Raw genomic sequence first — 12817 nt, 5'->3', positions numbered from 1 at the left:
TAATAACAAGCCAAAATTTTAAAATCATTTTAATAATTTTATAGACATAGCTCCAGCCCAGGGTTGGCAATTTTTTTGATTTTTTTTTTTTAATAAAAAAAAATCAAAAATCAATGATTTTTTTTATTTTTTCATGATTTTTTTTATTTATTTGATTTTTTTTCAGCTTTTTTGTCTTTTTTGAGGTGTTATTTTTTATGTTGCAATTAGCCAACTAACAATAACAGTATAAGGATCATAATGGATGGCTAAAAAAGGGCACTTATTGCCTCCAATAATGGCCAACAGGCCAAGGTGGTGTTTACCACTTAGAGATTTTTGGGTAAACAATTATTGATAAGTCTATTCATTAGCTTTGTAAAGTTTGTATGGAGCAAGGTAATGAGCTAAATATTGACCATTTAACTGGCTTCAATATTCAAAAACACTTCAGGAATGCAGATCTCCTAAACATTGAAGAGTCACATAACAGATAGGTAGCTGATTGCACAGTGCACAGCACTATCAATAGATCTACTAGTTTTATGTCCTATAAATCTACCAGACTCTACCTTCTATACACACCAACTAGTAGTGACTGACTGCACTGTTCCCATTTAATTCAGACCAATAAACCAATACTTAACCGATTGAGCAGTTTTGAGGTAAAATAAAGAGTAATGGAGGTACATAAAGAAGAAAGCTCATTTTCCTAGAGGTAAGCTTAACATGCCATTTAGAATATTTATGTTTTGAAAACAATATCTGGAAGATGGGGGCTGTTAGCTGCAACACACTGTTGGAGTTGTTCTCAGAGGAGGGAGTAACCATGCATGATAGTGAATTTCAATTGCTATGCTGCAATATTGCAAAATTTATTGCAGCCCATGATGGAAAACATTGTTGAAAATGAAGCATTGAGAGACGTGTGGTTCCAGCAGGATGGGGCTACAGGTCACACAGCTCGAATGTCACTCAATGTTTTGAAACGCATGTTTACCAGAGGTCTGGTGTCTCTTAGGGGTGATTTGCAGTGGCCTGCGAGGTCACCTGATTTGAGCATTTGCGATTTCTTTCTTTGGGGACATCTAAAAGAAAAGGTGTTCAGAAGTTGCCCTCACACCCTACCACAGCTAAGGGAACGGATTATTGCAACAGAGGTTATGGCCATACCTTGCCATATGTGTGAATGTGCTGTAGGAAACTTCTGAGAACAACTCCAACAGTGTGATGCAGCTAACAAACCCCATCTTCCTGATATTGTTTTCAAAACATAAGTATTTTAAATGGTATTTTATGCTAATTGTGAGGAAAATAAACTTTCTTCTTTATGTACCTCCATTACTCTTTTATTTTGCCTCAAAACTGTTCAATTAGTTCTGCCCCACCCTGTATAAGATAGCTAGCACATTTAAATTGTATATTGTAATCAATATATAACAAATAGACAAACAGTTAAGACTACTTATAGCCTTATAAGAATTAGCTAAGCTGCTAGCTACGTACAATTTATTGCACTCTTGATGCCTCTGTACCAAAAAGCATTCAATTTATTGGAACCTAATACACAATAAAGGCAACAAGTTTATATATCAATTTCTCATTCATAGTACATTTATACTAAACCATGATTAACAATACCTCAATATAAATTAAAGACTGCCACTCAATATTTTTAAATATATGAAAAAATCAACAAAAATCGAAAAAATAAAAAAAATTATGATTTTTTTATAAAAAAATCAAGTGATTTAATCACATAATAATATTAATCATTTTGATTTAATTATTGCCAACCCTGCTCCAGCCTCACTCAGCCTCCACAAATGGTGCAATTTTAGCAAAGGAAAGATCCTTTAGTTTTGCCAGAGGCATTATATGCAATATTTCACACACAATACAGTTGAATATACTAACATAGCAACATGATAGGTAGTATGTAATTTCTTTAGTAAGAAATAAAAAAACGGCATTTTTGCCTATAATTTCTAGGAAATACCCATAAAAAAGTTTTTATTCAGAATTTTTGGAAAATCTAGCCCAATATTCACATCACACATAACCTCATCCATTATTCTATACAAGTGTAAAAGTGCTTTAAATTTTATATAATACCGGTATATATATATGTATGTACATATATACTTGCCATATTTGATGTAAATTATATGTTCAATTAATATTGTTGCAGCATTAAGGAATATAATGAATTGAGATTGTCATGTTGACAGCCTTTGGTAATTGGTCCCTGGGGACTTGAGGAAGAGAGCTGTGAAGGGCTTCTCTGTGTGGCTGGTCCTAACATAACTGTATAATTTTTGCTTGTTTATTTATTGGATGAAAATTATTGTATAAGTACTAAGCAGTGTAACTTTAGGCTCCAATGATCATAGCCTACATTTAATGTCATTTCTTCATATTGTCACAGTGTCACTCATTTAACTATACCGTAGGTATATTTTGCACAAGGAAGTGTATGAGTTTTATTAACCCTTTACCGCCTGATTTTCTGGGTTGAAAATTGCAAATTTCACTTCTCTGGTTTTTAGTCTTAACCCATTAATGCAGAGAATTATTGTCTGAATTTTTCTCTGGTTTCATGTGAGAATATTATCACTTGTGAAGGTAATAAATAAAAAATATGTTCAAATGTTCATTTTTGTTTGTAAATGAAAAATTATAGCTTGGTCTTATTTTGAACTGGGCTATATATTTCATGATCTAAATAACTTTAGAAACATTGTATAATTTGTATCATGCAATACCATATGCAGCATTGAAAGTACTTACTTTATCAATAAAATTCTGCATCCGACTCATGAATAATATATTTTTAGCAGGGTTGGCAATGATTAAATCAAAATGATTAAATCATGTGATTAAATCACTTGTTTTTTTTTATAAAAAAAATCATGATTTTTTTTTTATTTTTTTGATTTTTTCATATATTTATTAATATTGAGTGGTAGTCTTTAATTTATATTGAGGTATTGTTATTCATGGTTTAGTATAAATGTACTATGAATGACAAATTGGTATATAAACTTGTTGCCTTTAGTGTGTATTAGGTTCCAATAAATTGAATGTTCTTGGTACAGAGGCATCAAGAGTGCAATACATTGTACGTAGCTAGCAGCTTAGCTAATTCTTATAAGGCTATAAGTAGTCTAACTATTTGACTATTTGTTATATTTTGATTGCAATATACAATTTAAATGTGTTAGCTAGCTTATACAGGGTGGGGCAGAACTGATTGTACAGTTTTGAGGTGAAATAAAAGAGTAACGGAGGTACATAAAGAAGAAACTTAATTTTTTTCATGATTAGCATAACATACCATTTAAAATACTTATGTTTTGAAAACAATATCAGGAAGGTGGGGTTTGTTAGCTGCATCACACTGTTGGAGTTGTTCTCGGAAGTTTCCTACAGCACGTTCACACATGGCAAGGTATGGCCATAACCTCTTCTGCAATATTCTGTTCCCTTAGCTGTAGTAGGGTGTGAGGGCGACTTCTGAACCCCTTTTTTTTAGATGTCCCCAAAGAAAGAAATCGCAAATGCTCAAATCAGGTGACCTTGCAGGCCACTGTAAATCACCCCTCAGAGACACCAGACGTCCGGGAAACATGCGTTTCAAAACATTGAGTGACATTCAAGCTTTGTGAGCTATAGCCCCATCCTGCTGGAACCACACGTCTCTCAATGCTTCATTTCAACAATGTTAACAATGTTTTCCATCATGGGCTGCAAGAAATTTTGCAACATTGCAGCATAGCAATCGGAATTCACTGTCATGGTTACTCCCTCCTCTGAGAACGACTCCAACAGTGTGTTGCAGCTAACAGCCCCCATCTTCCAGATATTGTTTTCAAAACATAAGTATTCTAAATGGTATGTTATGCTAGCCTCTAGGAAAATAAACTTTCTTCTTTATGTACCTCCAATTTTCTTTTATTTTACCTCAAAACTGCTCAATTGGTTCTGCTCCACCCTATATATTGAGAGGTTGAGATTGTATTGACCTTTTAGGCAATTAGAAAGATTTTCCACCCTAATTCAATCTTTAAATATGCAATTTAAAACTAGAAACAAAACAATTACAATTATAAGACTATATATAAAATAATTAAATGCAGTGAATGGATATAAAATATTTGAATTGTGCACATGTTTATTTCAAACAGTGTTAGCTTTTCTCATAACTTAAGTCTCGTTTCAAGTCGTATGAGGTTTGTTTGGTTATCGTTCAGTTTATGTTTAGTATTGGTTTATTGGTATGAATTAAATGGGAACAGTGCAGTCAGTCACTCAGTCACTACTAGTCAGTGTGTATAGAAGGTAGAATCTGGTAGATTTATAGGACATAAAACTAGTAGATCTATTGTTAGTGCTGTGCACTGTGCAATCATCTACCTATCTGTTATGTGACTCTTCAATGTTTAGGAGATCTGCATTCCTGAAGTGTTTTTGTATATTGAAGCCAGTTAAATGGTCAATATTTAGCTCATAACCTTGCTCCATACAAACTTTACAAGGCTAATGAATAGACTGATCAATAATTGTTTACCCAAAAATCCCAAAATGGTAAACACCACCTTGGCCTTTTGGCTATTATTGAAGGCAATAAGTGCCCTTTTTAGCCATCCATTATGATCCATATACTGTTATTGTTAGTAGGCTAATTGCAACATAAAAAATAACACCTCAAAAAAGACAAAAAAGCTGAAAAAATCAAAAAAATCAAATAAATCAAAAAAATCATGAAAAAATCAAAAAAATCATTGATTTTTGATTTTTTTGATTTTTTAAAAAAAATCAAAAAAATTGCCAACCCTGATTTTTAGAACAAATTACTCATCTTTCTCCGCTATGATATCAAGCCATTCTGTTTGACACTTGGTTCTTATTATCTTTGAATGTTGACTGAACAGGGAGTATTTGGCACAGAAGAACCAAACATTGCCAGAACATGTACAAGATGTGTATCAAACCTATGCATCCTCTTGTATATTTATTTGATCATTTAATTTTATTATGAATCCATTTTTCCGGCTGGTTCAAAATGAAACGGCTTGGCATTAATGGGTTAAAGCTGACATTCTGACCTATCCAATGGTACCAAAATCATCTCTGCACGTTGTTGATTTAGGCCTTGATGACAAATTGGAAAAGGTTTAGGGGTGGGGAAGTTCTTTCACATTTAAGATAGGCAAAAATTACTGCTGGGTGCATAAATAGACGGTCTGAAGACGCTGATCTTTAGTTACCTGGCTGCTGTCGTGTGGGATGGTGCTCATGCAGTCGTTCTCACCATCCTTGACTGAATTTCAGCTCCAGTAATGTCTAGTCTTGTAGCCATGCCACCTTGAATGCCTATTTCGAGGCGCTCGGGATGCGCTCTACTGAACATTCACACTTATTGTCAATGCAAACCTATCTCCTCCTAGAGTTTTTAAGCTACAGCAATGAGAGATATACCGTTTGATTTGCAAATAAAATATCTAGAGATTGGTTGTACTTTTTTTCAATTTTGTTATAGTTTTGAAGATATTTTGAAAAAAGGGGGGGGGAATTCAAAAAGGTGTGAGGGGGAATCAAAATTTATTTGAAAAATGTCCACCCCACCCTCAAAAATTAGAATTTTGAAAAACAGCAAGGACCAATCGATAGATGTGGTCCTTATGTGTCGAATGATATGTGTCTTGATGTTGTAGCTTGAAAATCCTAGGAAGAGATAGATTTCTACAGTACCCCCTTTTTGGCTGTTTTCAAAGAATTTCACGTTTTCTTTCATTTTTTTCAGAAAATTCACACAAACAAAAAAGTCTTAGATTTAATTTTTTACATATGTGTACGGTACCAAGTTTCAAAGTGACCCGTCTGTAAATAACTGAAATAAAATTTCTACAAGAAATTGGAAATTGGACATTTTATTTCAGTTATTTACAGACAGATAACTTTTAAAAAATACCTTGACAAACAGGGTTGCACTTTACGTAAGTTCAAGGTTTGCACCTCTATCAAGCATCATCGGTTTTTTAAAGAATGATCGAAATCCAATGGGGACTAGATTTTTCAAATTTTCACATCCAGCTGCCATTGAAATTGACAGAAAGCTGCCTTAATGAAGCATATGATTCACAAATGTGAGTTTTATCTTTGTGTTTTGTTCAATTTTTATAATACTCAGTTGCATTGATTATCATTTTTAAAACACCCTAGATTGCCGATGTCACCCTGCTAATGGTTGAATTTGGCCACAAAATCATTTTTACAATGTTTTACTGTTTTTAGCGCATTTTCTCAGTTATGGAAAAAATGCACTATTGTGTTTGCCATGTCCGTCTGTCTGTCCGTTCATCCGTGCCCTCAAGTTTTTGTCGACGAGAAAATGCGCTCTCTGTCACTCACTGCAGTGAGTACCTACTGAGTTATATTTTTTAACACATGTGGCCGAAGTCACCCCATCGCTGGGTGACATTGGCCACCCAGCTAATTTGAAAAAAACTATTAAACAATAAAAGTAACATAATTTAGACATGACATATTCAAAGAAGAACCTTTCAGTAATATATTTATAAATTTACAATCACCAGCAACGCCTCATTCCTATTTTGTAGGAATTTGATTGGAAGAAACTAGTGTAATTTGGCTGAAGTCACCCCAGTTGATGGTATATACGTACTTTCTTCTTAACTACTGATGAGTTTTCTTGAGCCTAGAGTTGTAATTGCAGTACAAAGAATAAGTATTACATTGTAGATATAGAATGCAGTAAAATGTTGTAGGGAAGTGGAAAGAATTTGATCACTAATGTCGTTCCTAATCTGTCCCCAAACAATTGATATTTATTTATATCTCGACTTACACATTATCAGACGCCACTATGATCTCTTTGTATAATAATAATAGTAATTACATGTTTAACATGAATTAGAAAGGAGAGAATTCACCAGATCGTTATTTAAAACATTTTATAGAACTCCATCATCAGTTCAAAAGGTAGAAGAATGTCTTCCTTTAGATATTGATCATCCATACATGTATAATTATCAAATATATTTCACAAAGAAATGCAAATATTTGAGAACTAGATGTGCTAGAGAAAAAATGGTAAATCAGCAGCAAAAAATGCTTTCAAACCCCATGCCAAATGATCTCGGAACAATCCTCTCTGTTGACCAGTGAATTACTCTAGGTACCGGTATACGGATATATTTATCAACATATAATTGAATTATATTCATGAATGAATTATACGGTACATATATATAATTTATAATTCACTGCTTATTATTCATTAATTATGTTTAAAATTAAAAGCTGGTACTAATAATAAAAATACTTGATAAATACAGTAAGTTTATCATCAAACTATATATTGTTCACAGATCTAAATAGACACTGCGGTGTGCGTGACTGAAGAATCCACTTCCTCAAGCATCTGTTGGCACTAGTACTGAAAACCTGCCTCGACATTCAGAATAGAAACAGAAAAGCATCAACAGGAAATGCTGCTCTCTCTCTTCTTTTTTTTTTTTTTTTGTCGGGATGAAGGGGAGGGAACATTCATCTGCTGAAAAGAATATGTTGTGCATGTTAGAGGTCCCCGTTTCCCATATAGGTATTGATAAGTATTAGAGGAGGTCAAGTTACCATTAATGCCTCATATTTTCAACTTATGTACATTTTGATGACTGAAATTTTTTTCCCCCTAAAGATAGGTGGTATTCGTTTTAGAGATTGTTCTTATACATTCTTTGATCTGACATAAATTGATGAAGTATATTATTTTGATTTCTGAACTGATGTTACTATTTTCAAATCTTATTATACTGTCAACTGGGGTAACTTTGACCACTTTTTTCTTTTAAAATGATGCCATTTTTTTACTAGATAAGTTAAACTTAAATTGAAACGTGCAAAATACAGGTCTATACTCTAGCTTTACTCACCATAAATTTAGAAAAAAACATTAATAGGTGTATCAAACATGAAATATATTATATAGGTACCTATGGTAATTTTAACTTAATTTTCAAGCCGGTCAATGTTACCCTGTCACGGCTGCCATTAGGTGGTCAAAGTTACCCCATTGGGGGGCGGCGCCCCCCATTTGCAAACTATGACACTTTCCTAAAATTTGTCTTTTGCATATGTAACTAGAAGAGTTCTACTACAATGCATCAAAACCTGGAGTTATTTTACCAAAAAATAAAAAAATCGGAGGGGTACTCCGACAGGCTTCAAATAATAGCTCTTTTTCGTGGGTCACATTTTTAATTTTTTAACCTATTAGATATGCAAACTTTTTAAATCTTTCTATTGTGTTATGTAGCCTCAGTATTAGGCCTTTAATGCCCATTGACAAAATTTTTCTATGTCAAATAGTTTTTGAGTTTTTGGGGTTTTTGTTAAAAAAAACAAAAGTGGTCAAAGTTACCCCGGGAGTCAAAGTTACCCCAGTTTACAGTACCGTAGTTATAATTGAATATGAATTAATTCTAGTGCTTGACCCCAGAATGATGTAATATTCATAGCCTTTGTTGTTTGTTTGATATTTTCTGCAACTTCAAGTAGGGACCAAAAGTGTAGAATGACTCCAGATATTTGTGCCCTTACACAAATGCAAGGCAGAAATGTAATTTATTTTCAGGGGTGGAAAGCAAAAGTTAAATTTAACATTGTAGTTAAGTGCATTTATTAGTAGCTCTGCATAAACAAAACAGATAAAAAATCTGTAAATAACAGTGATGAAAATGGAAATGTTTTTATTTCCTGAGCTGAAAGCGATGTTACCTACATGAAAATGAAAGGCATATAAAATCTTGTTTAGTAACGCATTGATCAATATTCTCACAGAAACTAGATAGATTTAACATCCAGAAATTTAACTTTTTTTTTTTTGCAGGAGCTAAAAGCCATCACCGAGAGTCTTAAGAATGAGCCGGGGTTTGAGTGCAGCCATGGCGAGAAGGAAGAGAACCGCAGGAAGAACAGATACAAGGATATATTGCCGTGTGAGTAACGTGTTACTGTTACATGTAGATAATGTATGCTTATACTATATAGGTATTGTGATAAACTCTGTCACGCGTCACTGTTATATGTAGATAATCTATGCTTATAGTGACAAACTCGTTTACGCGTCATTGTTACATGTAGATAATCTATGATTATAGTGACAAACTCTACTGTCACGCGTCACTGTTAGATGTAGATAATGTTCGCTAATAGTGACAAACTCTACTGTAACGCGTCACTGTTAGATGTAGATAATGTTCGCTAATAGTGACAAACTCTACTGTTACGCGTTGTGATTTATTCAAAAACATTCATTGTGATTAACATAAATCATGGTGGATTCTGTTGTTCCTGTTACGTATTCATATTTTACTGACGCTTTCATTTTCAGAACAATCAATCACAAAAGGATTAATTTTACACGTGTGATACATTAATGCAAGTATCTAACCCGCTATAATTGAGCTAATTACATTCATTAGGAGCAATTATCTACGTAAATATCACATTATTCCGGCACCGCTGTATTAAAACTTTGTTTCCATTCATTTATGCAATGGAAGCCAAAGCCTATCGATTAAAACGTACTTATTTCTATTCATTTATATATCGGAACGTAAAGCATGTACAAACATTCATATTTCTATTCACTTATACGTACCGGAACGTCGCAATTAAATATAGGTATACACAATATAAGTAAATATAGGTATATACGCAATTAAATATGGTACCTACTTGTATAGGTATAAGTATAGTTAGGCAGAAGTTCTTCATTTATGCCGGTTTGGTTGAAGATTAGAGCATACTTTTTATTAACAATTTTCTTATTGTTTATAAAAACAATAAGAAACCCGTTATTAAAAAGTGTGCTCTGGTCTTCAATCAAACCTACGTAAATATACATGTATATATATATGAAGGATTATGTATATAATATGTATAGTAGCGTAGTGCTACCTATGTAGGTATATGTGCAGTTGGTAACTTATATAAGGGGAGATATATATATCATTATATCTTAGTATCGCGTGAATGAAAATGATGGTAATGGTGTAATGGCAAGTGGAGCGAAAGTAACTATAGTATTGATATAGCAATAGGTGAGCATATATACAATATACTTCACCCCCAGGCTTGTGTACGCAACACAAACTATCGAGACTAAACCACCGAACACTTGTCGCTCCTTGTGGGAAGGTAACGTGCGAGTTGCTGTTGAATGTAGCCGTGTTGAATGTGGTAGTGTTTAATATGTTGTATTCATTGGGGTCGTGATGAATGGTGTCGTGTTTGATGTGTTGTATTCATTTGTGCCCTGTTGAATATGCTCTAAATACAATCATAGAACATATTCAACAGTATATGCTCGCGCAATACTAACGCGTAGTATTGCTAAGCTTCATCTCAATTCAGGAAAGAATGTTATTTATTATATTTTAAAGACAGTAAAAAAATGAACGACGTTACAACGTAAGAAAGCCTGGTCGATCGCGAATCGGCATCTCCCGTGTATATTCTGTGTGAAATAATGCGCACACATGTATGGCCGAGGCTGTGTGGGGCGCAAACATGTATGGCCGAGGCTGTGTGGAGCGCACACATGTATGGCCGAGGCTGTGTGGAGCGCACACATGTATGGCCGAGGCTGTGTGGAGCGCACACATGTATGGCCGAGGCTGTGTGGAGCGCACACATGTATGGCCGAGGCTGTGTGGAGCGCACACATGTATGGCCGAGGCTGTGTGGTGCGCACACATGTATGGCCGAGGCTGTGTGGTGCGCACACATGTATGGCCGAGGCTGTGTGGTGCGCACACATGTATGGCCGNACGTCTTATGCTACTCGCCCGCCTCACACCACACGCCTTATGCCACACGCCGCCCGCCTTATGCCACACGCCACTTGCCTCATGCCACTTATCAGGATGCGAGGCATGTCAGCTCTATGCGTGCACCCTTAGACTCCCTGAACGTGTCGGCAACACGCTCACGCTCCCCGCCTTATCCACCCTCCCCTCGCCTCCCCCACTCTCCCCCCCAAGGGACAAGCATCCCTCAAATCCCCTACCTTCCCAATTACCCTCACTAGTTGCCCTTCCCTCACTTCCCCTCTATGTGTATTTATATTGTAATGCAAAGCTCTATACAAGGCCAACCAAAAATAAAGAAAATTTACTTCCCCGGTTTATAGCTCATTTAAAGGTCCAGAAACTGCTCATCTAAACCTGGATATAACTGTTATAAAACTATTATATAATCACTAAGAAACTTATTTATAACAGTTATATCCAGGGCAACCTAGGGGAACATACTTTATTGAAGAATTCAAAGTCATGTTTTATGTTCATTTATTCTTTCACGACAGCCGCCGAAGCGCAATTAAAACCTATACCTTCAATGATCAATGACCAATACCTTCAATTATCACAAATTCCACGTTTGCTTTCATTTTTTGAAAGATTTACACGAACAAAAAGTCTCAGATTTCTGTTTTTATATGTGTATCATGTCTTAAAATGATCCGTCTGTAAATAAAAAAGTTTTTTGGACAAGACACCCTCCTTAAATGTACTTGAAACAATCGATTTTCAAGTAAAAATTATAGATTTGAACTTAATCATATCATGTCGATGGCTTGTGCAAGAAATATTCACGTTTGATGCCATCATTTTAGCGTTACAAAGGCCGTTGTAGCGCTTTGAGTTACAGTGGTATAACGCGCTGCAGCACAACATTGAATTGCTATAACGTAGGTATAACACAGGTTGTCGTATCGTATTTACCTACATGTACATATGTAGTCACATATGTCACATATATAACAGCCAGTCTAATGTAGTATATTGCGGAACTGAATTCAATATTGCGGAATTCTCAAAAAATAACATTTTGAATCGAACTGTTATAGGTACCTACGTATGATTACCTATATCCTGCTAGATGATTTTTGAAAAGATCGCATTATAACTATGAATTGGAAAATTATTTTGTGAAATAAAAATCTACGTAATTAGGCGGGTTTATAACGCAATACCATGTATAAAGTTATTTGTAATACCCTATAACCAAGGACTACTACACACAGGACATGCATAGCCTATGTCCAGCCTCTGCTAGCAGAGGCGATCGCCTACACTATGAAAATGCTGTTGTTTTAGTGGCATCAACAAATGATATGCCCATAATTGTTTCATACAATAGTATTACAATATGTGTAGTAGTCCTTGGTCAGAACCATAGACTTTTTGCCAGTTTTGAAGTTCAAAATTTTGTACTAAGCAAAGTAGGTACCATTTTCCTGCCTTCATACACCTGTCTCTTATACACATCTAGATGTGTATAAGAGACAGACTACACGCATTGTAATACTATTGTATGAAACAATTATGGGCATATCATTTGTTGATGCCACTAAAACACCAGCATTTTCATAGTGTAGGCGATCGCCTCTGCTAGCAGAGGCTGGACATAGGCTATGCATGTCCTGTGTGTAGTAGTCCTTGCCTATAACATAAGTACCGTACCGTACCTAACGTAGGTAATAGCCATTATAACGTATTCCCCTTTATAACGTAACACCCCATATGACGTACGATTTAATAATCTTTTCCTTACGTAACGCGAAAGCCTGCATAACGTAATCGTCTTCGTAATGTAAGAGCCTGTATAACGTAATTGTCGTCGTAACGTAAGAGCCTGTATAACGTATTTGTCGTCGTAACGTAAGAGCCTGTATAACGTATTTGTCGTCGTAACGTAAGAGCCTGTATAACGTATTTGTCGTCGTAACGTAAGAGCCTGTATAACG

At 35.0% G+C, this 12817-nt stretch overlaps 1 protein-coding gene across 2 annotated transcripts in view; it reads left to right on the top strand.

The window, feature by feature from the left end:
• LOC108680035 overlaps window positions 1-12817 on the top strand; it is a 33861-nt gene that overhangs the window by 940 nt on the left and 20104 nt on the right. For both annotated transcript variants that reach the window (XM_047881266.1, XM_018168799.2), the window contains exon 2: window positions 8894-9002. In XM_047881266.1, the coding sequence (XP_047737222.1) occupies window positions 8894-9002 (109 nt within the window). The remainder of the gene's footprint in view (window positions 1-8893; window positions 9003-12817) is intronic.

Source organism: Hyalella azteca, unplaced genomic scaffold, assembly GCF_000764305.2.
Source record: "Hyalella azteca isolate HAZT.00-mixed unplaced genomic scaffold, Hazt_2.0.2 contig980, whole genome shotgun sequence".
Lineage (NCBI taxonomy): Eukaryota > Metazoa > Arthropoda > Malacostraca > Amphipoda > Hyalellidae > Hyalella > Hyalella azteca.
The sequence above is the reverse complement of the archived record's forward strand: the minus strand, read 5'-3'. Positions and strand labels throughout refer to the sequence as shown.